The sequence below is a fragment of the Lagopus leucura genome, unplaced genomic scaffold (assembly GCF_019238085.1).
Source record: "Lagopus leucura isolate 7727_CA_CO unplaced genomic scaffold, USGS_WTPT01 Super-Scaffold_100004, whole genome shotgun sequence".
NCBI classification, from domain to species: Eukaryota; Metazoa; Chordata; class Aves; order Galliformes; family Phasianidae; genus Lagopus; species Lagopus leucura.
Genome location: NW_024962264.1, coordinates 32,211,555 through 32,238,345, shown reverse-complemented (window position 1 = coordinate 32,238,345; position 26,791 = coordinate 32,211,555). Strand labels below are relative to the sequence as shown.

Here is a 26,791-nt window from a genome sequence, read left to right as displayed (position 1 = left end):
AAACTTGAGTATGGATAGCTATAAATCAGTACACAATTGTCTAGGAGAGCAAAGCAATTTATTTCCATATAGTGATAGTACAGTGACTGAGTTTTGTTTTCTTACATGTCCCACTATTGTTTAGCTGATTTATATGCTTTTATTATGTCAGTTTACTAAATAATTTTGCCATGATTTTAACAGCATTTAGTAGTCAGTGCTCTACCATTTTTATTCTTTTACACCCTTTTACAAATGGAAAGTCATTATCTCTGTCCTGAAGAGCTTGGAGTTCAATATATTGTGAAGCCCTCTTTGCAGTAATGGAAATAGTAACATCTCTGGGAAGGAATTATAGTTCTGAGTGCCAAATTTTTTCTCCTACTCCCTCACTTGTTCCCTAGCGAGTTTTAATTTACTATTGACTGATACCAGCAGTAAATTACTAGCACACTCCCACTCTCAAACACACATTCTGGTTCAAGCCAAAGAACAGAGGGGGGTGAAATTGCCATTCACTCCTGCTCTCCCCACTGACCTGCTCTGAACTTGATCTCCTCCCTGAAGAAAATTGTTGTTATCAGGCAGATCATCACTATGCTATATCTGCAACCAGCTGCATACTAAGTACTTCCTCTATCCTTGTCCCAGTTATTACTGCCGACACTGCCTTATCACTGGAAGGCAGAGGACGACTTGACTACTACATGAGCCCAAATAAGAAGCGTGAATACATGATGAGATACATTGCTAGAGGTGCCAGCCCAGGACCTTTTAATGTGGACAGCTTGGAAGTGAAGTTCAGAACAAGAAGCGAGAATGGGATTTTAGTTCACATCCAGGAAAGCAGCAACTTCACTACTGTGAAGGTAAGATTGCAGCTAATGCTGAGTTTGATTTGATTGGTCTGCCTTTTGTACAGTGATCAAAATCATATTTTTCCATTACTCTTGCTGTTTCCTTTGTAAAATATTAGGTCTTTAACTAAGGCTAGGCACTGTGCCAGTATCATTCATCTTCTCTGCAATTCCCTTGCTATTTGCCAAGGTATCAGAAGATCTTGATGGCTTTGTATCTAAGCAGTTTTGTCTAGACTCCAAATAATGACTGTTTTAAGGCAGAGGGTATGGTACTCGTTGCCATATTTGTTATCATCATGAAGTTACAATCTACAGAGCAAATAATTTCATTATTGGCTTTTTATCTTCTGATTTTTCAGACCTTGAACCTGGACCCTCCTTAAGCTTGCAAACAACAGCCAGAAAGTTTTCACAAATTCCTACTGATGTGGCTTGTGCTTATCAAACTAGAAAGTGAGGGATAACTTGAATTCATGAGGTTACCCACAGAGCAATGTCAATATCAAATTGTTTTTAGATATGTGGCTGAGTTAATGCTTCAAATGCCACACGGTTTTCTTTCCCAAGAGTTTATTGCTGCAGAAGTTACCTTCCTCAAGAGAAAGCAATGGTTCAGTTCCCGGTGATGACTCAGTCCATTTACTCATAACTCTAAATGAGTACAGCAGTGATGGCTGGCAAGCCTCTTTATTGGGTTGGTGTAAGCTCCAAGTTTCCTTGACTGCTGTAACGCTTTCCAAGTTTTTTTTTCCTGACTTTAAAAGAAACTCATACAAAAATTCACACTTTCTAAGCTTCAGCCCCATTGATATTGTCCACCTGCCCAGTTCCTGTGCGGATCAGAAGTACAGAGCTTTCCTGTCCTGCGGCTACTTTTAAGAAGCAAGTCTGCACTACTTCACAGGCATACACTTATAACCTATCATTTAATAGGGAGTTTCTGCCACAGTCATATTAGCTGGTAAAATCTAATGATTTTGTGTTCCAGAGGAAAACAAACAAGAGCAAAAAGACAAACCAAACAAAAAGAAAAACAATGAATATTACCTTTTTTCTCCCTAGACAAATTCATTATACTAGCTGTGCAATTAATTTTAATTAAAAAAAGAAAAAAAAAAAGAAAAAAAAGAATTTTCTTTCTTTCATGAAAGTCTTATTGGTGTGTTTGTGCAAACACTCTTATTGTTGTTTGTTTTGGTGAAGTTATATAAATAAGCAGGGGGTGTCTTATCCCATCCCCAGGTGTTCAAGGGCTAAGAACTCAAGTTTACTTAGTAACAGGTCCTTTAAGGAAGGAGGGGTAACTTCACTGAAGTGATTATTACCAGAAAGTTCTCAGATGATGGTAGTTAATAAAACAGATCTTTTTCACTGTAGTTATTACAATATGGATTCTACTCCACTCACACTCAGTGTAGGTATCATGACAAGGGCATCCTGTGGTTGTGGCCCAAGATGTCAGTAAAGCTAGCCCACACATTAGTCTCCCTGGCATCTCAGCCCACTTCCTGGTAGTAAATGAGATTTGGAGAATTCTATTTACAATTCTTTTATCTTCAAAACAGGCATTTTTATAACTTGATTTTTGGATATCTTAATAAGCTTGTTTTCCAAGGCATAAGCGTTTGGCAAAAACTTGCATGTGGTTTTAATATTAAATTATACTAGAGAAAAACTATAAGCTCTGTGACTACCTCCATGCCTCCACATTTTTCCTCGTGTACTCAACTGGTTTTGTTACAGCTGGGACTGGGATAAAATTAGAGAAATGGCAATAAATCAGACCTACTGAGATTGCAAGCAGCTTATTATTTAAATGATGGATGTAACCTCCCTTTAAAGAACCTCAAGCTTGGAGAAAAAAGGTCTTATTTATGATATTAAGGACTCCTTAATCCAGGAAAAATGTAAGAACTGGCAGATGAAATTAAAGAATAGTAAAAATCAAAAGGAAAATGTCTCTCAAAAAAAGCACAAAAAGGAAAATGGTAGGAGTCTTTACTACTATAGCTCACTGTCTCAGCATATTTTGTAATGAGTAATGCATACTACAACTAATTCAGTTAGAAGTGAAGAGATAAATACAGCAGGCTGAAGGGGATATTACCTGTCCTGTTTTAGCTGAAAATCTAATCTGAAATCAAATTAAATTAACATAATCACACCTCTAAGATCTATGAATTGTATGAGTAGAGAATGTGGATTATGTATTGCCCGTATGTGCTAACGTATGCACATATCAAGTTACAGGAATAAATCAGAACATAGCTCATTTCAACGGTATCCTATATAGTGAGCTATAAATCTGTACAGGCTAGGGCTCAAATTTAAAACAAGTAAGAAGCAATTTGCTCAGTAAAGTAGATTCAGAATGTTAGTAAAGTTGGATCAATCTTGTATTTAGAAATATGTTCGCTTTAGTAGCTCATTCTTGTCAGTATATCCCACTTGTCAGTTGCTCAGCTATTTAAATAAAACCTAGAAATGAGTGTTATTCAATATTGTAAGCATTGACATTTGTTTCAAATTTAGAAGTATGTTATGCTTCAAGGAACAAAAAAGAGCATTCCTTATTTTGTCCTGATTAAAGAAGTCATGGACCAGTCTCGTCTCTGGAAATTTTATTTTCTAAATACTTCTGGTACAATATTTATAGACATTGGTCACATGCCATTTTAAAGAAATAAAGTAGCACTTCAGAGTCATAAATCAGTATGGTGGGTAAATAATTATATAATTCTTCTCTGATGTGGACTTAGAAGACAGGTCAATGTTTAGTATTCTCATAAGCTTAGAGGATACTGTTTGATATAATATATTCCTTTGCGTTTTTGTAAAGACCTAAACACACAACAGTACTTTCACAGAGCATACAGACCAAATAAAAGGAACAAACCCATGAAAACTTGTAAACATAAATAAATACATATAGTCCATGCAGTTTTGTCTTTTCACAAATATTTTTCATTGTGGCAAATGGTGTTTAATATGTTCTGATCATCTGTGTGACTGCATTTCCAAATATGGTTTTTTCTTCAGCCTGTGTCACAGTTTAGATGTCTGCCACCTGTATTTGCCAACATCAAAAGCATCCTGTCTTTGAGGGGGGATCTTTATCAAAGAATATTTAAACAGTACATTTTCAAGTAGTCCAAATTATGTTGGTTATAAGTAAAGTTCATATATAAATTATCCACCATTTTTCTTGATCTCAATGGACTTTACGCTAGATGTGTTCAGGCTGCTGACAGAACATGAAAGTGGTTTTTCAGACATATTAAAGCTGATCTATACAAAGAAAGTCCTCATTTTATATCACTAAAAAAAAAAAAAAAAAAAAAAAAAAAAAATCTAAGAGCACTGAACAGTTTCTAGAAACTAGAAGAGCATTCTTCTTGTCCGTGTGTCACCTCACAGTTCTTCTCAGATTAATGTTATATTTTCTGGAACAAAGCACTCAAGGCTTAGAGAGCTTTCAACAAACCTGTGGCTCTGACCACTCCTATACAATGCTTGTGCACCTTCTACGCACTGCACGTCACAGCAAGGAACACAGAAGGGAAAGGAGTGGTCCTATGATGAATATGCAAAGTAACAGAGATGAGTATGGAAGGGAATCTGCAACAAGTCGCAGAGCTACCCTATGAACTGTATTTGTTATTTCTGACACCCTACATAAAGCTTACAAGTTGGTACAGTGTTCAGGAGATCAGCTGACATACCCAGGTCCTACGCAGCATTTGAGAATTTTTTGTGTTTGGTTATGGATTTTTTTCCCACTCTTTTTTCCTAAATGTAAAGTTTGTACTAATCTCTCTTTGGGATTGCTTAACACTCAATTCATAAAAGGTTTAAAATTCTTCGTCTCATGAATGTAGTGTCATCTTTTGAGGAAAAGCCAAAATGTGTTTCAGAGTCTTCAATAGTACATTTCTTTCTAATAGCTCACAAGCTTAAAATCAGTTTTCTTAAGTAAGCATCATTTGAAAATTCACACAAAATAATAGACTTCACGTGGCTTTAGTAAGATTTCTAAAATAGAAATATTTTTATGCAGAATGCAGTTTACCAGAGAACCAGTTAGGAAATTAGAATCTTGCTCAAATTCTGTCATACATTTTCCTACTGTGTCATAACTAGTTGCAAGTTTTTGGGGCAAGGACATCTGTTTATTCTGCAAAGCATTTTCTCCACTTGCTTTGACAGGGAAGGAAGAGTTTGTCTTTATTGGTTAAAATATTTTGTCATGTGCATACCCTCCCTACTGCTAGCTTCTCAACAGGTTTTCCTCTTGTGAGAGTATCCGAGGAATAAGTGGATGGCAACTGCATATTTTCTACACATGTAGTAATGAATCTAATTGCAGCCAAGTACTAAATAATGTATGCATTTTAGTACCAAACAGTTGTTTGAGAAAAATACATTCATGCATTTTACTGCAACCAAAGCCATGTGTTACTATATAGCTGTACTGGATAAGCATAACGTTGGTTATGTGTATGTGGGGGCAAAAAGTTGGCTCTGTACCTATCATTTTAAAATGATGCATTCTGTTGTTTTCTTTTTCTGATCAGATAAGAGCTGGGAAAGTGCACTACATATCTGATGCTGGAATTGCTGGGAAAGTAGAAAGAAACATTCCAGAAGTGTACACAGCAGATGGGCAGTGGCATTCAGTGCGCATCGAGAAGAACGGCTCTATCACTGTGCTGTCTGTTGACAAGACTCATAGACGAGACATTCTCCATGTCACGCAGGATTTTGGTGGACTAAATGTTCTTACAATATCTTTGGGAGGCATCCCAAATCAGCCTTTCAAGAGCACAGTTGCAGGTAATTCATTTTTCTTTTTGATATAGTGAACATGAGCACATTTGAGCAGACAAAGGGTGTCTGCTTGCTTTAAGGCTGCAGAAAGTACTGTAGTTCTATATCAGTAACTAATACACTTCTACACTTTGTCAGGAAAGCTGTAATTTGAATAGGTAAGGGTTGCCCTCTAACACAAACTTGTTGTTTTCAAAAAGCAACATTCCATCTGCAGGGCTTTTTGAGGAACGGGGTGGTTTGCTTGATTGTATGCAAGTGCATTGTTATGATTTTTTTATGCTAATGGAGAAGAAAGGATCCATTCTTTACCTGGGTCAGAATCTGGAAAATCAAGGCAAACCTACTCAGGCAAAAATTCTAAATGGGTACATTTTCTCTGTAGGGGTTTAGTAAATGCTGTAGGATTTAGCCTGTTATTAATATGATTAAAATATTCTCTGAAATTCCGTCTTCCTCCTCCTTTATCCTGCTGTCAAATAAGGATTGGGGTTTTTTTTGTTTGTTTGTTTTTTTTTTTTTTTTTTTTTCTGAACAACAGAAACTAAAGACAATAAAAAAACACTCTGTGACCAACATCTATCTTGTAAGGAGTAAATCAGTCTTAAGAGTTGAAGCAGTATCTTAGACCCTGAAAAAATAAATAACGTATACTTTTTATTATTCCCCCAGTAATAAGTAAAGATGGAAGTGATTTTTTGCTAGAAACTGTGAGATATTCCAGACAATGCAGGAATAAGTTTCACAATATTTTATATTGAAAAAATTGTCCTATTTTATATTGAAAAAATTCAAGAAATGTGACCAGATAAAGTAGCTTTAGAGGTGCAAATTAACACTTCACACTTGTGTGTTGTGAACTTGTTTGAAATGTGGTCTGAAACAATTTGAACGCTGTGCTTACTTTTACCCTTTTTACACATACATTTTATGATCAGTGTCTGCATGGAAAAGCCAAAAAGGCTTTAGGAAAGCTGGAACAAAGACAATTGAGGACACTAACTTTTCACCCACCTCCTGATGTGGCAGCACAGAAATTATGAATGTCTGGCTTCCATTAGGAATGCACAATCCAAAATCTCGTGTTCATATGAATTTTTTTTTTTTTTAATACTGGATTATATTGTATACGACATACCAAAGATTTACAAGGGGGAGATATAAAACTCTGCATGAACTCAGATGGTCAAGAAATATCTGGAGCAGTGTGAATGGCTGTTAAAGGCAGACAAAAACATACATGGGTGACAATTCCAGGGCTATGAAGCTGGTATATCCAATATTGTTTTCAAACCCGGGTAGACATGATGAAATCCCAGTTGCTGTGTATCACATCGCTGCTGAAAAGGACCACCAAGGATGAGGCAAGCTAATCCTCCATTTTGCTTGGTCTCCCACCTGAACTTAAATCCTCAATTTCCTCTTTTTTCAGGAATGTAAAAACAGGAGAAAATGAAAATATAAGTAATGCTGAAACAAAATCAGCTCTTTCAGAATGCATGCATGTAATACAGACATAGCATGCTTGCAAAACTTTGAAGGACTTTCATGTCCCTTTACACCATACGAGTTACATCTCTCAGCAAAGCATTTTTGACCTAGGTTCCCAATCATTTTCATTTCTGACATCAGAGAGTGTTCAAATTTTAAAATTAACGTCTTTTCAGGTTATAAATTCGTAACAGAACTTCATACAACTTCAATATATTTGATATTTCAAGAGAGTCTGTAGTCTTGATGCTTATCTCTGCATTAACCATTTTTATGGAGATGTCCACAATTATTCATTATCTTACTATTCATAACAGGTATTCTTCTATTCCAGCAGTATGTTTGCAGAAATTAAACCTTCTCTGAAGCTAATGATGCATGGGATGTTTGCTCCATTTTATTGTTTCGTTCAAGTGTGATGCTTCAGAACAGAGTAGAAGCACTTTCCTGCTCCTTGTAGATTGTATCTCTTGCATAATATCTGATAAATTTGGTCTTAATTATAGTTTTCCTGTAAGCCTGGCATTATGTTGGCATCTGAAGGACCATCCCTCAGGAGTTAAGGAGAAATAAATGTGTTTTTTACAATAACTATGCATGTCATACCTGGGAATGTAATTTACAAACAACCCTGTGCATGCCATTTTGTCACAACTCTGAGCAGAGGTCAGCATCAGGTTATGTTCTCCTACAACTCTTGCAGAAAGGAGTAGATGTATGGAATAGAGTGAACTGTTAGGCTAGCAAAAGACCTCACACAGAACTGCACAAAGGCCAGGGATAATCCATCTCTGTGGTCCTCTTACAGCTCTGAAATAATGTATTATCCCTGACAGGATAGTGCTACAGTCAATCTGGGGGAATTTCGGGAAGAGCTCTCCTCAGAGTCATACAGTTATTGCCATGAGCGCCTCCTTTGTAGCACAGCAGTACAGGATGCTGCACTGAACCTCTACAGGCAACTTCAGAAAGCGGGAAACTAGAAAGAATGCAAGCAAAGGGAAATAATTTATAATGTTTTGTGCTAGGACAGCCTAGCCAGATGTGAACAGGTTTCTCTACATGTGGCTGATAAGAAATTATAGAAATATGGGAAAATTAGGAATGCAAAACGTTCAAGTATATTGAGTGAAATCGTTAGAAGGAATATTTGTTCAAAATCATTTGAAAAACATTAAAACCATTAGAATAGGTGTTTCTCTATAGTAACCTTTGGAATTTTGGTTTATTTACTGAACAGTAGAGCTTTTCATATAGCTTCAATTAAATGGGACTGTGAATTGACAATTAATTGAGTTACTTTAGCAACATATTTTTAAAAATATGATGTTTCTATAAAATCCGGATATACTCACATGGCTTAGTATTTTGGCAAAATGGTTCCTTAATATTTTTTGCAAAATAATTTTACTTCAAGGGTAAACTGCATTACAGTAAAAATCTGAGAATGTAGCCTTCAGACTTCCTTTGATGAGCTTATCTGTAGGGAAGGGAAAGGTATAGGTGCGAAAGTATCAATTTGCATTGCAAACCTCAGACTAATCACTCACTCACTAAGCCAGTGAGTGATGAAGCATTTTTTCTTTCCATTTTATATTGTGTTTTCTTCTTGATTTGACCCTTATTGCCAGTTTCCAAGCTTGTAGTACGTTTCCTAATCAAGCAGTAGTTCCCCCTCTTGTGCAGCCTGTAATCCTTAGAAGTCATGTAAATTTTTCAAATTGTATTCAGGCTTCTGCTTGCGTTTGCCTGTTCTTACAAATTTAATGAAAGCAGTGGGAGTACAAAATGTTTTGAAGGGCTTCTAGAAAATATAATGTGTGTATTTCAACATTTTAATTGCAGATTTGGATACATTAATTCACCTGAGAATACTTCTATTGCTTTGAAATCTTAGTATTGAAGTTAAAAGCCACAGCTTCTGAATTCTGTTGTGGCAGACTTAAAAAAAAAAATTCTTGTTGCATCTTTTTATCATTTAGATGAGCCATGTGTATATCATCAAAGACAATTTTTTGTCTTTATTCTCCATTTTTATGCACAGCTTATGAAAATCATTTGTCTTAAAAAGTACAGGTATAAAAGTTATGTCAAAAGCTCTGGTCATAAACAGCTTTTACTTAACCTTGTTCTGCTTAGAAATCCCAAAGTGACTGCTGCTTTCTCTCTTAGGCTTTGACGGCTGCATTTCTTACATCAAGTATGGTGGGGAGAGCCTCCCCTTCGCTGGCAAGCACAGCCTGGCCACCCTTTCCAAAACAGACTCCTCAGTCAAGATGGGCTGCCGTGGCCCCAACATCTGTGCCAGCAGTCCCTGCTGGGGTGAGCTGATGTGCATCAACCAGTGGTACACCTACCAGTGCGTCCCACCAGGTGCTTGTGCCTCCAGCCCCTGCCAAAATGGTGGCAGCTGCGAGCCTGGGCCACAGGCCAGCTTCACCTGCAGCTGCCCTGAGTCGTACATGGGACAGAGATGTGAGATTGTGGTGGCATGCCTGGGGGTCTCCTGTGGCCCTGGTCACGTCTGCAGAGCGGGGCCCAGCAGCGGCTATGTGTGCCTGCCATCCCCGCACCCTGCTGAGCTGTCCCTGCCCCTCTGGGCTGTGCCAGCAATTGTGGGCGGTTGTGCAACAGTGCTGGCCCTGCTGGTCCTCAGCCTCATTCTCTGCAACCAGTGTCGGGGGAAGAAGGCAAAGGCCCCAAAGCAGGAGAAGAAAACAAAGGAGAAGAAGAAGAAAGGGAGTGAGAATGTGGCCTTTGATGACCCTGACAACATCCCACCTTATGGTGATGACATGACAGTCAGGAAGCAGCCCGAGGGGAACCCCAAACCTGATATCATAGAAAGAGAAAACCCCTATCTCATCTATGATGAGACTGACATCCCGCATGCCACAGAGACCATTCCCAGTGCCCCACTGGCTTCACCCGAGCCTGAGATCGAGCACTATGACATTGACAACGCCAGCAGCATCGCTCCTTCAGATGCTGACATCATCCAGCACTACAAGCAGTTTCGGAGCCATACGCCCAAGTTCTCCATCCAGAGGCACAGCCCCCTGGGCTTTGCCCGGCAGTCCCCCATGCCACTGGGAGCCAGTAGCCTGACGTACCAGCCCTCTTATGGGCAGGGCTTGAGGACAACATCTTTAAGCCACTCAGCCTGCCCTACTCCTAACCCTCTGTCTCGGCATAGCCCTGCACCCTTCTCCAAGTCATCGACTTTCTACAGGCACAGTCCAGCCCGGGAGCTGCACCTGTCCATACGGGAAGGGAGCCCACTGGAGATGCACAGTGATGTCTGCCAGCCTGGCATTTTCAACTATGCCACTCGGCTAGGGAGGAGAAGTAAGAGTCCACAGACCATGGCAAGCCATGGTTCCCGGCCAGGCAGCCGCCTGAAGCAGCCCATCGGTCAGATTCCACTGGAGACTGCTCCTCCAGTGGGACTGTCCATTGAAGAAGTGGAAAGACTGAACACCCCGCGCCCCAGAAACCCCAGCATCTGTAGTGCTGACCACGGCCGGTCCTCTTCTGAGGAGGACTGCAGAAGGCCCCTGTCTCGGACAAGGAACCCGGCTGATGGCATTCCTGCACCTGAGTCCTCCTCCGACAGTGACTCCCACGAGTCCTTCACATGCTCAGAGATGGAGTACGACAGGGATAAGCCCATTGCATACACCTCCAGGATGCCCAAATTATCCCAGGTCAATGAGTCTGATGCAGATGATGAGGACAACTATGGGGTGAGGCTGAAGCCCCGTCGGTACCCTGGCCGTCGTGGGGAGGGTGGACCCGTGGGAGCACAGGCGGCCGGCACTGGGGAGAACTCTCTGCCCATGAAGCTGGGGCAGCAGGCAGCAAGCTTCAACTGGGACAACCTCTTGAACTGGGGCCCAGGCTTCGGGCATTATGTGGATGTTTTCAAGGATTTGGCATCGCTTCCTGAAAAAGCAGCAGCAGCAGCAGCAGCGAGTGAAGACAACAAGAGTGGTACAACAAAGCCTGTTTCCAAGGAGGGGGAAGCAGAACAGTACGTATAGGCTTTGTCTCTGGCATTGCCGCAGTGCAACGCCATGGAACGGTCAGACTGTTGTGTGGTTGTAGAGAAGGAAAGGTCAGCATTCGCACCCCAGGCCAGTTTGGTTCGAGGAGACTTTAAAAATAATAACCATTATGCTGCTGAAAGAGACTTAAAACACTTTTAATTTAATTATGATTGGATGAATTTATTTCTCCTGCATGCATTTTATTTGGAAACAAGATATTTGGCATGCAGTTTTTGAAAAGGGTTTCCTATTTACCATTGTTTGGTTTGTGATTCTTAAATTAATAATGCTTTGTTCTGAAAATGAACTAATTTTTTTGTTTAATTGTGAAGGATGTGTATATTGTATCCAGCTACTAATGTGTTTTACAATGCAAAAGTATTGAGGATTTAATTTTCCTTAAGAAGTGCATGGTAGAAGGATGATGAATGAAGGAATTACAGTAGCAAGTTGTCTCATAAAATGTAGTCACTATATCTTGCAATTGCTCAAACATAAAGATTATGGAAGAAATCAGCTTGAGTAATTGCTGGCAACAGTGCTGTAAATCGTATTCCATACAAGAGGTGCTAGAAGCAGCTCAAGCTGGCCAGCACTTTAAGAGTTGTTTTCAGCTTGTTAATTTGTTTGTTCGGGGGCTTTTCTGTTTTTGGGGATTTTTTTTTTTTTTTTTTTTCTGACAAAGTTGTGTGAGAGCTTCTGAATCTCTACGATGTATTTGGGGATGCTAAACCCTGGTCCCTGCCTGCTCCCCCTCAGTGCTTCCAGTGGGAAGGGAGTGTTTTGGCATCAGGAAAAAAACTCCATTTCCACATCTCTTGGCATTGCAACTCGGCTGTGCAGCTGTTGCAGCCTGCGTTTCTCCCCATCTTTCATTTTCCATCTGTTCTATGGAAAGGTAGTAATAACACTTACTCACCTACCTCACGGGGGTGTTGTGAGGACTAATTAGTTAATTCATCTGAAGTGCTTAGACATTATAAAGCACTATAATAAGTATTATCATAATTATTATTAAAACACTGCCTAGCCTTTGTGACCGTGGAGTGGCATTTTCTGCATTATATGATTTTCTATGATGAAAACTTTGAATAATTATTTATTGTATAGAAAATTACTGCACTCTAGCATTTTGAAGCAGATATGAGGGAAAACTACTTGTAGATTCATTAAAGTAGCTTACTGTTTGTCCCAAATTCCCTAAAGTTTTATGTTAAGTAGACTTCACAAAGTCCTTACATCTTCATGCAAATCTGATGAACCTATCGTACTGTGTAAAAACTTCCAATTTTTTTTTTTTTTTTTACCTAAGCTGTGTTTTTTATATCAATATTTTCCTATGCTGAATAATTTTCTTACTTTCAGGGAAGGTAAGAAAAATACCTTTTTTACATTTGTTACTTATGTAACATCCATATTTTTCACATTTTGATAAAATTGTAACATACTGTATGCTTTCTACCTGTAAATGCCAATAATAGAATTAAAATATTTATTTAAAATCTTTAGTAAGCATTATTGGAATCATTTCATCTTTTTTCTCTCTATCTTTTATTCCTTGATCTTCACTTTTATCAACATTTTTTTCAGAAAATGGACTTTAAGAAGCAAGTTAGTAGTGTAATATGCATTCAGTACAGAGAGTTCAGTCATGGTGAAGGCAGCACAAGTATCACTGTGGAAATTCTTTTCTTTGCAGAAGGGCAGCACAAGCCCAGTGTGCTTCTTGAGGTACTGCCAAGTCTCATGTCTGTTCCTTACCAAGTAACAAATTTTACCAAGGATGAGAGAAGCAGTCCCCCTATCCATCCTTATTTATCATGAGTGACCTTGATGTGTTCAAAATTAGCAGGTTTCACCATTCTCAGGGAAATGGAGAGGAGCTATTGTTGGGGCACATTGCTGGACCTGAGGTCATATCAAGTAGTACCGACTTTACTTTCAGATGACAAAGCTGTATTTTCATGCATAGAGGACTATTAGTAGTAACTGGTCTTACATTTGTTAACCAAGACTTCCAATTCAGTTCAAATCAGAGTCTTTCCAGTATGTAGATAGCTGGAAATGAGAGAACAAGATTCATCTTTAAGAAAGCAGCAGCTGAATAATAAATAGCTGCATTTTTGTATGTTTATAAAAGACTAAATCAGCTTAGACAACTTTTGGAGAATGCAAACAGTGAGAAAGTTTACATGCAAGAGGTGAGTTACAATTTTTATTGATGGTATTTTGTTAAAAGAACTTAGAAAAAGAATAACAAAATTTCTTATTTGTTAATTGTTTCATTTTTAGTTAGCTTACCTTGGAACCAGCAAGGAGGAATTGGCACCCTCTTTAGCTAAAAATGCTGCCAACTTTCATCTTGCTTCACAACGGTGAAAAGATAATAGGGCAAAGTCGCACACATTTGTATATAAGTAGTTTCTTCTGAAATAACAAGAGATCCACAAATGATTTCTAAGTTTGAGTAGCTGCTGTAATTAAACATCTGTTAAAAAGCTGTATGTTTATTTGGAATATTATCCTTTAATTTAGAGTGTACCACATCCAAGCAGTGAGTTTAACAACTCATGAAAACTTTAACAAATGAAATCTGTTAAATATAACACCAAAAGTACTGAGAGCTGCAATATGCCAGTTAAATATTCTGAGATTATTAAAGAAAATATTAAATGAAAATAGTATGTAATGTGGTCTTACACAAAATTTGTTGTACCTTTAAATGCCATTTGCAGTATACTGAGTTGTAGTGCAATCTAAATGTTGACACTTTCTATGATAAAGAAAATTATATATTTTGCTATTTCTTTGTTTCCCCATTTCTTAAAAGCACAGAATTGTTTTTTATACAGAAATGTATTCATTTCCATCTGAATTCCTTCATTATGAGAATCAGAAAAGTGAGTCATGTGAAACAATCATCCAGAGCTGTCTTGAGGAATGAGCTGCCTAATTCCCCTGCTTCATCATTTGAACTGCGTGGTCCTGTTTCAAAATGTAGGACATTATAAATCATATATCAGGAAAGGAAAACAGTCTGCACTGTTCACTTCCCTGGAGATTTCCAGTATACCTTATGTCAGCAATAAGTCTTTAATTGACCAGCCTTTCTAAAGTCAAACAAGATTGTAGCGTGGTTACAATTGCACTCTAGCTTGACTGTTTGTGGGAGATGGTTACTGCTTTCTGCCAATCGGCTGGCAGAGTAAGACCTGTTAATGGATGTTGTACATACATTACTCTGGGTATGACATCTCCACATTTACAAGATTAAAAACTTGTTATTTAAGCATACTTTAAATATTGTATTCTTACTTCTAAGATGCTTAAGCAGTTTTCAAATAATAATAATAAAAGATTTTTCAGTGAGTACTGAACTGCTCTTTAGGATAATTGGAAAACAAAATGGCTACACTGTAAGAAGAGTGCATAACATAACATAACCCTTGCAGGTAAGGAAAATTACTCCTTCTATCTCCCTATTTCCCCTTGCTAATCACCCTTCTAAAGACTGAGTTAAATGTTGTAATCATTCCTCTTTTTTCAGCTCTGTGTCTTTTTGAATAATGGCCTTCCTATGTCTCCCCATAAAGCTCTGAGAGTATGCTCTTGTGGTGGTGATGAAGTGCTCTGTGCAGCCAGCCTTGTTAGAACCCAGGACAGGGTAGAGCACCTCTTTTGTACAGGGCTCTAAGCCTCCCAAGCATGGGGGATCAGGACTGGAGCTGCCGTCACAGCTCCACTAACATAGGCTGAGGCATGGAGATTTGTTTGGTTTTCTGCGAGGTGTAGAATTACTGTGTTTATATTCCCACTGCTTATTCCCACTAGCAGCTTGCAACGACACACGCTGGCTTCTTTCCCATGGGAAGGAACTGTGCCACTGCCCAGCTTCTTCTACAGAACTAGAGTTGATCTGCCATTGGTGTCCCAGATAGGGATGCTTTCTCATAATGACTAATCAGATAAAGATAGTCAGGAATATGTCAGATTTATTTAGCACTTTCTTTTATGCCTGTGAAAACAAAAACACAATTATCTTAAAATTCTGTAATTTCTGGTGGGGTCCTAAACTATTAAAAGATGTGAAATCTAAATTTGTCTGATTCAAAACTTTCAAATATTTTTCATCAGTTGTGTAATTAAAAAAAAAACACAACACAACAAACAAAACAAAAATAACAGGTACAATACTTGACCAAGTAACAGAAAGTTTTCACTGGAAGAATGTGGGACATTCCATATCAACAAGTTGACTATGGTTGAGTATGACTGCTGCCCACAACTCAGAAAGTATTGGTTAGCAGTGTGAAATACAGCTTGTGATGTATTATTCCAGCTTGGAAATGAGAAGTCTTAGGGTAAGGAGGGGTTAGAAATCTCATAGATGCATTCAAAAAGAAAGATGGAACCAGATATGTCTTAGAAGTTTACAGCATAAGGACTAGAACTACCAGTGGCAGAAAGGTTAATTCCTGTAGGATATAAGGAAAATTATTCTGGCAGTGGAAATAGTTAGTTGCTGCAAGAGATTGCTCAGTGGTGTTGTCCCTGGAAATATTTGAAACTCGCTTGGACAGCGTGCCAGGAAACTTTATCCAACTTATAGCTGGCATTACTTCGTCCAGGGAATAGTCCACATGACCTTCAGATGTCTCTTCTAACTTGAACCATCCAGTGATTCCAGGTAAGTCCAACACTCTTCAATTCCCCTTCTGATTGTTACAAAAGACAGTTAAGACACAATGGCCTGGGTTGCCAGCCATCTTTTAGTACCAAAACATTTGAAAATCTGTTCATCCGAGGTGCAAATGAGGAGTACAATTACCAGATAGTACACGAGAAGTACCTTGAGATCAGATATATTTTTTGCCAGCCAACTCCTACATGCGATAATCTGAAGTGCCCTTAACATGATAGGATATACCATGTGCTTTTACTGTGTGTAATAATCACCTCCTGTGCCACTTTGAGAGTAATGTCTTTTTTATTGTATTGTAGGTTATATTTCTTAAGTATAAAATACAAACTATTATCAAAATTATTATTATCAAACTATATCAAAATATTATCCTTTGGTGCATTTTAAAATGTTATCATATAAAAGGCGCTTCCTTAATAGAAATGCATAGGAGGCTTCTAATTAATCTTTTCAGTTTAAAATTGGGAGGGGGAGTGAGGAGAATAAGAGGAATCAGTAAAAAAATTGCCATTTTAGAATTGAGAAAAGAATGTAAACAGGTTGCTCTGTTTTCTCTTGTGAGCATTTTGTTGTTCACACTTTTATCCTCTTCCATGTCCATCTATGTATTCTTTTAACAATCATTCCTGTGTTCTTTGAAGTCAGTGTTTTGTTCATCCCAATATCCTCACTTTGGTTCCCTATAAGTAGCACTTAGGAGGGTGACTGATAGCATGTAATCAGGTTGTTGGTGAACATCACTGCCTTGTTTCAAATATTTGGATATTTGCACAAAATTTGCCAATCCTATACTTGGTATGAATATCACGTTCATTAAGTCAAGCCTTACACAACCCATACAGTAAAACTGTCCAAGGTTTACTGTAGTTGGGTCCGTAGCCATTCTTATAGCCTCCTCTTTTCCCAAGTGACGTCCAGATTACAGCATCCTGCTGCATTGGGATGGTCATGAATGGATAGTGTGTTTCTAAGTTGGATTTTGTTTTATAAGTTCTTTTTATCTCTGTAAGAGGCCTTCACAATGTAAATTCTCTACAGAATCACTCTTCCATTTTATGGCCATGTGCATTTCATTTAGGAGTATGTACAAAAATAAATAAATAATAATGTTGTAATATTAGCAGGCGAGTTTCTCAACAACTTCAAAATGTAGATGGAAGAGTCCATAAAAGCAATGCCAAAAGGTTTGGCAACCTGCTAAAACAAAACCACAGGGCATTTCAGTCAATTGCATTCTCTGTTGGGGAGAAAATACTGGCAAGCATGTCTACCATTAATGATGAAAACTACTTGACATTTAAGCAGCTAATGGTGAAACAACCTAAGCAGAGCCTGCTTAGAGCCAGCCTGCATGACATGTTTGTTGGACTTTTCAGGTCTCACCTGGGATCTGCTTCTAAAAGCACCCAGGGCCAGAGGCTCTTAAAAGCACACTTGATGATTTTCAGGAGCCTTAACTTGGGGCCTCTGATCACTAGGAATGCTGTCTTGCGCCTCTGAGCCATGCCAAAGGCTAGTCCCCAGGGGTGACTCTGAGGTGATTTTGCATGATTGACTGAATTCTGTTTTTCTAATTTGCCACTTACTGATGAGAAAAATGGCAGCTCTTGTTCTGTAGTTCCAAGAAAAAGTTAAGTTTTACAGGACATAATTTGCCAGTTTCCACCAATTTGGCTTGAGTTCTTTGAGCCTTTTGTCAGCTCAGCACTTGTGAAGGGCTGTTTATGGGGATACCCTGTACAGTGCCATATGCAAGTTAGATAGTGGCATGTTTTGTCCTTTCTTTGTGGTTGTAAAGGATCACACTGTGGCTTTGTGCAGCTCTGCTTCATCTCATCTTGCACAATATTCCTTCTCTGCTTTTAGCTCAGGGTAAAATGAGTGTCCAGAAGAATGCTATTTGGTTTTTTGTTTTTTTTTTTTCTCTTTCTTACAACTGAAAAGCAGAACCAGTGATAGATGGAGAATGAGGAGAAATTGGTCCTTACTACCAGTAAAAATGCTAATGTCACTTTTAGGGAAAAAGTGTCAGCTAAAGGAAAACAGATAAAAGCCCCACATCCTAACATTTGTTCCAGATGTTACAGCCCCACATCCATTTATGTTCTAGACAAAGCACCAGCATACCAGTTAAAAGCTGAAATCATTACAGTCTTTCTAGGCTCCATGGATGGCAAGCAGTATTTCAGATATCTCACACTTTGTGTCCACCGCTGTGTTAAAATTGTCAAGAGAAGGAAAGAAGATAGCTCTGTGCTGAATCATAAAGCAGTAGTCATTGGAGATCAGAAACCTCTGTATGAAAAGATATGCCAGGTTGAAAAGCCAGTGAAAGAGAATACCAGGGTGCAGCGGCAGAGCAGAGATGGCCATGATGGAATGAAAATTCTGCATAATCTCCCAAGAACCTCAATACTCCTTGAGCACTGCCATTGCCACAGTCAGCATGGACAAGGCAGCAGTGCAGATGAGTGTGGTCAGAAACTGTTCTGTAGACCAAAAATATACATCAATTGAAAATGTTCTATAAAGGAGAATATTTCTACTCACACATACATAAGCTTGTGTGTACACATGGCAACGTATGCACACATTCATGAACATGTTTTCCATATGGCAGTTAATATCTTGAAAATTCCCTGGCAAGATTCCGTGATTGGAAAATGGATTAACAACCACTCTCCAGCCCCTGAGTAATAATAATAATTAAAAAAAAAAAAACCAACCTAAAAAACAAGCTGTTGTTCAGTATAATTCTCTGTATTTTTCTTAAATATCATGATTTTTTGTGTATACCCCATTAGAAAAGGAGCACAGAAGGTAAACAGTTCCCTGTATTCATTTTTGTTAGTTTATTTCCCTTGAGTCTTTTAAAAGCCAGAGCCTGATTTAGCAATTAGTGTTAGTACTTGCATATCTTCTGCAATTAGCTAATACAGGAAATTAGGGAATAAGGAATAAACATTATTATAAAAACCAAGCATTAATATAAAATAAAACATACCTGATGAAAAATGGATGTTGTTGAGTCATTCAGAAAACATATTTTGCTGTTAATGACCAATAATAATTCCAAATATATGTTATTATTCCCTTTACAATACAATTCTCCTTTCATTATGGAAATCTGTATTAAAACACTTTATTAAGCCGTGGTGGAGATATTACGTGACAGCATTGTTTTGTAAGAATTTCTTCTAATTTGTAGAAAAATAAATGAGAATTTGATCAGTTTGTCTCTTAAAACAACTGCTGACAAGTGCATATTAAAAAAATAAATTTAAAAAAAAAAAAAAAAGAGCAATTATTTTACACAGAATGTTCAATCAGATGATAGAGTTCATTGTGATCATCAAACCAGACAGGACTCTGTAGAGGCACATAACGCTATGTGGCAGAGGGTACCATGTTTGTAATTACACAGACATAGTCTGATGGCATCCTCCTGGTTTCTAGAAGTGAGGCTACAATTGGCAAGATTAGAAAGAAGCATACTACAACATAATGCCTGAGGCAGGAGGCTGATTGAGTAGTGAGCTGTGATACAGAAACACATTCTCAGCATCAGAACATTTGAAACAGGCTCCAGTCTCAACTGTAGCTGCTTGTTGCAGTTTTGCTGTGACAGCATTCATAGCTGCCTGTGAATATTCATTTTCTGCCTTAATTTTATTTGCCTAGGCAGATTATAACAGCACAGATATTTATTTACAAGCAAGAAGATGCTTTTGGAATGAATTACTGATTGGCATTGAGTCTACATTGAAATGTTTTGTTATCTAGAAAAAGGGCAGGCCAAAGCTTCCTGTCTTCTTGATATTCCTTTCACCCTTGTCCTTGACCATGTTCTTTAAGACCTTTCTGGCTGAAGAGGTTTTTTATACTTTGAGAGGGAAGGGAAGATGCAACTTTATTTGAGATGTATTTAAAGCTGAAAGTACTTATGTACAACATGGTACAAAAAGTACATGTACAACATGGAAGAATGCAATCCTTAAAAAGCCAACAATTAATTAAGTCTCCAATCTATAAGAATGCTCCAGCATTTAAGCAATTGTTTTATGAAATGGTAGAATACACTGTCATCTCGGAACTTGAATCTCAAACCTAGAAAACTCTGGAATGCACAAGGAAATCAAATAACCAGATTGTTTTATCCATAGCAATCACACTTTTATTACAATTACTCAGAATCTACAGTGGGTCTCTTAATGTCAGTGCATGAGGTGCACTACCACCACCACATGATTGCTTGGAGCACCACAGGCAGAAAACAGCCCTAATGTTAAGACCCTGAGGATGACAAGTATTCCTTCCTCTTCCTGAAGGAACATTCCTGGTAAGTGCCAGTGGTGCTTGAAACTTGTCCTCTCAATATCATTAGGAAATCACTTTTCAGCTAGGGCAAATCATGTGCTATTATTGTTGTTTGGGTGTATGTGCTAGTTGTCATTTCTAATCCTATTACATTTATGGTTTTGATCCTATTGGTTTTTTTTAATCATTTGCTGCTTCGTATCATGTGAAAGAGGTGAGAAATATTCTCATTATTATTTCAACATAACTTTTTTTTTTTTTTTAATTGAAGTTTTTAATTGCAGTAAGAAGTACTTTGCTATGAGGGAGATTTTGGATTACTTTAATACACATTTTGACTTCCTAGAGATTTTGTTATTGTTTTCCTGTCTTTCTTAGAATCCACTTGATTTTCTCAGTATTATTTTTGCTCACAGGTTCTTAGCATTAAAATCTGCAGCAGTTTTTTATTAAGCTAATTCTGCAGATAGTTTCTCATAAGTGAAACCTGTCAATACTGCTCAGTAGATTGTGCTGAAGGGAGCCCTTCTTTTTTGTTGATTTGAGTACTCTTACTGAATAGTCATATCTGATAAGTTTCTAAAGCTTTGTCAGAGTTTTCTTCACCTTCTGATTTCTGTTGCTTCTGTTTTAATTTTAAGATGTCCCTGGATAGTTGTCAAGGGAAATGAACTTGGCTGTTTTGTTTTAAGTGACATTCAATACTCTGAAAAAAAAAAAAGAAGTGGAGTATGACAAGTTTGTAATTTTGTCAATTTTTCTTTTTCCATCTATGGAATGGCTAGACATGCACATATCTAACTGTTCTACTGGTGCAGTACGCTATGTCCTGGATTTTTAATAGCACTTTTTTACAGCTGGTTTAGGAGTACAGGCTTTTTTGTGTATGTGCTTATAAATGGACTTTATGACTTTTGTTGAGTAGGAAGAGTACTTAACCTGGCAAATGTCAGTGACAAGAGAAGAGCTGTGCTATACAGAGCAGCTAAAAGAGCATCTTCCAAATTGTCTCATCAGTGTTTCTCTGCCCTCTGTCAGTAGACACTGTCACTTCGTGAAAAACAAAGCTATAGAGACTATAAAATCTGAAAAAGAAAGTCAGCGTGGAAAACCATAGTGTTTGTGAACAGCACACATGTTTCAAAGCTATCATCTGCCCTTAGTTAGCATTTCTAATGAGATCAAATAGCACAAGCTCCTGGGTGCAGCTGCCTCCTGTTCTTTGCTCTGAGGACTTGGGCACCTCTCTGCTGAAAGCTCGGGCATGTTGCTGAGTTTAGCAGCTCAAGGGCTGACTCTTGGTGGGTAGTTAAGAATAGAACAGTGCTTGCACATTTGCAAGCGTACTTCTGTCCCCTTTGGTGACGTATGTGTAGAGTTCTGTGCTGGGCACTCTGGACACAGTGTGTTATCTGAACTGGATGCTCCTCTTATAGCTGTGCACAGGCTGTCTTCCTACCAACGCACTGAGATAACAAATGAACAAAATGTTGTCAAGCTCCCTCATTAGCAATTACCGTGGCACAGTTCAGATACACAAGGCATTTCCCTGCTAATTTACTAACGCCATTACTCACACACAACGAATCACTATTGGCTGTGGCAATTAGGGAGTGTCAGTGTGCCAGCTGCTGCCTGTGCCCTTGCAGGCATGGACAGCATGCATCGTCCCAGTACCTACAGGCTGCTGTATTTCAGAGTTAACACAGCATGTGTTCAGTGGTACTTCTGAGGCAGTGAGTCAGAAAAGATGCAATCTGGCAACAGATGAGCTTGCAGGCAAGCAGAGAAGCAGCATATTAGGGGAAATCTCTGTCTTTTGAACCCATGTTCTGACACACATGGTAATTGTTGGTTTGAACAAGATGCTTTTGACTCTTTAAAAGGCAGCTGACTTGGCAAAGGCACAGCGTCCATGTCTGCAGTTTTGCCTTTTCCCCCAGCTGCCAGACATTTAGTGTGTTAATTGCACTCTCTGTTGCTATAAAGGTGTAGTGGACCTTGCATAGCATCTTTTTCAAAATGAAACTCACCAAAATGCACAGAGCTCCATGTTTCTGTAGACTTGTGTTTTATTCAACATTCATCTGCTCCATGCTTAATTTATTTTGTTTAAAAAGTTGATACTAATGCCTGAACTGATTTATATCCACTCTGTCTCTGTTCCCAGTCTCAAAGGGGAGATGTTAAGCAACTACTCCTGACAAGGTAAGCTGAGAGATTAGGAAAAACTTATCCTACAAAAGAGTGGTTGAGTACTAGAACAGGCTGCCCAGGAAGGTAGTGGACCCCATCCCTGAAACTGTTCAAGAAATATATGGTACTGAGAGACATGGATTAGAGAACAATATTGGTGGAAGGTTGGACAAGATGATCTCAGATGTCTTTTCCAACGTTAACGATTCTATGAATCTCGGATTTCTGAGGTTACAAATGAAACCGGATTTCCAAGTTGCACACACCAGTGGTCCACAAATACTATGGATTTTCACTGAGTGGCAAGAGCATTATATAGATTAAGGGCTTAGTTTGAATCTACATTATATGCATGCTGTGCTACATGGTTGTTGACTACCATGGCATGACAGTAATTCTTAAGCCTCAGCTTTGGGTCTGATGTCCACCTTATGATGTTTGCTATCTTCTAATGTTCCCACACTTTACAGTGATGTGGCTCCTTTCTTGCATTAGTATAAGGAAGAGATTAATCCTCTCTGCCTTGCTCTGTATTTTGTACACCTACAGCTGCAGGACATCTGCTGAGACAGAAGATTCTACATAAATAAGATGTTAATATAAAAAATGTTATTTACATTACCTAAAATGAGAGTGCTAAGGAAATGTCTAAGAGGCTGTGTATCTTCCCTGTGACAGCTGGACAGAGGCTTCTAAACAAAAAGCAGCAGGCAACCTAGTATTTTCAAGGGGTGCTTTACATTTTCTGTGAACTATGGAAAGAAAATCTTTTCAGGTTGCTTTCCGTAGTCTTTTTTGTTCTTAATTGCTCTATTGTACTTTCCTTGCTCCTCACTCTAATGGGATCCTTTTCCTGCTTATTGAGGCTTAACAAATTATTGGAAAGGTCACACACAACTTCCAGATGACCTCACATACCAAAGCAAACACATATGGAAGAGAAATATCATTGTCCACCTTGGAAAGACACCAGAGCTCAACTTCCAGCCTGAGCAATTTTTTGCTTGTCTTTCTTCTAGATTCAATCTGATATGGCCATATTTGGCCATTGCACTGATTTGGATTTTGCTTAGTTTTTCACTTGACTTCAGGTAGAGTCTTATTTTCATCATGCTGTATATCCAGGGACTTGGGCCATGCAACCCACAGAACAAGAACTGGAACAAAGGAAGTTGTCTCTGAACATCAGTTCTATGCTATGTAGGTGATGGAGTATTGGCACAGGTTGCCCAGAAAAGTTTTGAAATCTCCTCCTTGGAGATCTTCAAAAGCCTGGACATTTTTCTGGGCACCTTGCTCTGGATTGCCTTATTCTAGCGGGAAGGTTGGACCAAACAATGATCTGCAAAAGTCCCATCCAACCTCAACCAAAACCTTTTTCAGAAGACACAGATAATATGAACAACCATCACAGTGAGGTTTAGCAGACCTCAAGATCAGCAGAACAACCCCAGCCAATTTTCTGGCTATGAAATCACTAAAAGCAACAGCTTCTGAAAGCTCACAACCAACATCAAGCAGAGAGGGAGTAAAAGAGCAAGCAGTTCTGTGCTGCCACAGCTGCAGCCTCAGCAAAACTCTGCCACCACCTTCTTCACTGTTCTGCATGAAAACTCATCAGTGACCTAGGTATTCAGGGTCCCTGTTTGTTGATAATAATGATCTCTCACCTTGAGATGTTTAATACATAAGAGCCTGCCTATTGATAATATTCTCTTTTGTTAGAAAGAAAATATTCTTCCATGTTTGCCAGACGTTAGCACTGATACGGCAAAAGCAGCTATAGAGGGAAATCATGCTGTGTCAGCAGCGTAACATGAACAAGTCAAACCCTCAAATTATTTGTGGTTGAATGTTTGTTCCATGACTCTTTTGTCACTCAGCCTCCCTTTTCTTCCTCATGTCTTCTTTTTTCCCCTGCTAAACTACTTTGACACATTTTCCGCTCTATTCATCACTGGAAATTATTGTTGTGGTAGGACAGTGCATTCTTCCCTCTTTCTCCCTGATTTCTCACATCTGTAAAAACCCTTAGTGCTTTTGGGGCTCAGTGGCCATCCCCATGCTCCCTGACATTCCTTCCGCTGGAGCTGTAAGCTTACTTTTCCAGTGCAGAATTAAAGCAAAATGAGGTAACAATCACATGCAAAACTGGGAAGTCTTTCCCTGTTGGGGTAATGTATGAGGGTCTGATGAGAGCATGCTATGTGCCTTGAGGGTGCTTTCTTGCTGATACAAAGCCTGATCATTTCCAAACTTTGTCAGCCCCATGTTTTTAGATCTTGTACAAGATCCCAACGCAACATTCCTGCTCTGAACATTTCCTACTACTCTTTTGGCACTCAGGCTAAGCTCCCACCTTGGCAGCACACTAAGGGCATTGCTCTTATGAGCTTATTTGGACTTCCAGATAAATGGCAGAAAGATTAGGGTCTGATCATAGATGACCAATAATTTGGACAGGTTTTTTCTTAGACAGCAAAGGAATTTCACAGCCGTGCTCTGGGGTCACTGAATATTTTAGTATTTCTTATTTATTTACTGTGTACCACTGTATTAGTTATGTTTACTTACTGTGTACCATCAGCCATTAGGCAATGTAAGGACATGGCACTAAACTGTAACTGTGGAAGGGCCTCCAGTAGTAAGCCTCCTCTGCTTGTAATGAAAGACAGCAAACAAATTGTTTGCCTTCAGCTGCTTTAAGAAACGTGTGTTTATGGTACTTGCTGATTCTTGTTTTAATGTTTCCACCAGGTCTGTGCTGAAAGATACACCTGTTTTTGCAAATGTCTGTTGGACTCTCATCAGTCTTGCAAAACTGTCTGATGTATTTATTTGTGTACAGGTTTGTGCTATTTCTCTGAAAGGTACTGTAAAAAGAACTTCAATAAACACTGCACTTCAGATCTGTACATAGAAGACAACATCCATGTACAAAATAACCATAGGAACACTTTTATTTTATTGATATAGATATATATATGTATACTAAATGCCACTGCTTTTTACTGTAATGAAATTCTGATTATTCCACAAACCATCCTGTTCCATCATAGCTGAAATCCTTCGTAGGCTGAAACAGAAACACAGCAGAAGTTTTACTGGGTTTAGTGGAAGAATGCAGCTTATAGTGCCGAGACTCTTTTTTCAAGTCATGCACAAAAATGCTGCAGTAGCTTTTATGAATATAACCAGTGAGTTAGATTTTCCCTTGGCCAGTGGGAATCGAGAACAAAGAAAGGAATACACATAGGCTGTGTTTTTTACTCAAATTCTCTGGTCATCCACAAACCAAAAATGTTGAAATAGCTAAGTAAATGATTTTTTCCTGATGCAGAACTACATGAAAGGCTTTCTTAACGAGTTCCCCACCACACACTTGCCACTTTCTGTTTTTTCCCCTAAGGACATCAGCTTTGGTTTACCGTCCCTCTCCCCTCCCCACTTAAAAAGTGCCACATTCTTGCTGAAATCTCCATTCCCAGAGCAAAGGGAATCATTAGTTACCAAAACTTAAAAATGACCAAATCTTCCTCATCTGAACCTCATCTCAGTAATACAGCAGGAGGATGTACCCCTCCTTGCCAGAGCAAATCTTACCTAAAAGAACAGGAGCCATGGGTGTCCTACATGGACACTCTTTTGGTTCCTTCTCAAGGCATAGAATTACTCTTCATATTCTGTGCTCCAAATTCTGGATAAAGACAGTGATATAGGCAGCATTTCCTAGCTTCACAATCTGCAAAGAACGGAAGTAACTGATCTACAGTTTCTTGCTCAATTTTTCCTAGCTTCTGATGTTTTCCGCTTGTTTATACTGCATTTCTTTAAACACTTTATGTGATCTGTACATGGCTGATCAATTACAGCTAGAAGCTGGAAGTCTGTGGGAAAACCCCCTAGAGAAAATGCAGCACTTACCACACTGTTGAGGGAGGCACACCCAAATGGAGATTTAATTCTCTCCTCCACAGAAAATCCCCAGTGTGCTCAGCACTGCTTGACTGGGCAATGAAAAAAGCTATGCTGTGATGAGAACATCTCTTGTGACTGTTCCTCAATTTTTCCCTTGCTAATTAAAGGTGTATTTATTTGGTTTCATTCACGCTAAGGTGGGTTAAAGCTATGTGGGTGTATATGAACTTTGAGTCATTTCTGAAGGACTGATACCACAAGCATTAACTTTGCATGCGTCCCAAGGCACCCAAGGCTTTTGTAAGAGAATTTTTATCTGCTCTGAGAATATCGAGTCTCCAGTTTACTCATGTGGTGTCTCGGAGTTTTTGACAACAGGCAGTAGTGATGTCTACCTTTCAGTCTGTTGGAGCAGCCCCACTTTAGCTCTGCACTCAGCCCTCCTAGCCTAT

At 38.8% G+C, this 26,791-nt stretch overlaps 1 protein-coding gene across 1 annotated transcript in view; it reads left to right on the top strand.

Annotated features, from left to right (window-relative positions):
* The window catches only part of FAT4 (FAT atypical cadherin 4), a 132,649-nt gene extending 120,137 nt beyond the window's left edge, over window positions 1–12,512 (top strand). Inside the window, exons 15-17 of the mRNA XM_042871041.1 lie at window positions 631–848; window positions 5,414–5,672; window positions 9,330–12,512. Coding sequence (XP_042726975.1) covers window positions 631–848; window positions 5,414–5,672; window positions 9,330–11,200 — 2,348 coding nt within the window. The 3' untranslated portion in view covers window positions 11,201–12,512. The remainder of the gene's footprint in view (window positions 1–630; window positions 849–5,413; window positions 5,673–9,329) is intronic.
* Window positions 12,513–26,791: the final 14,279 nt, after the last annotated feature.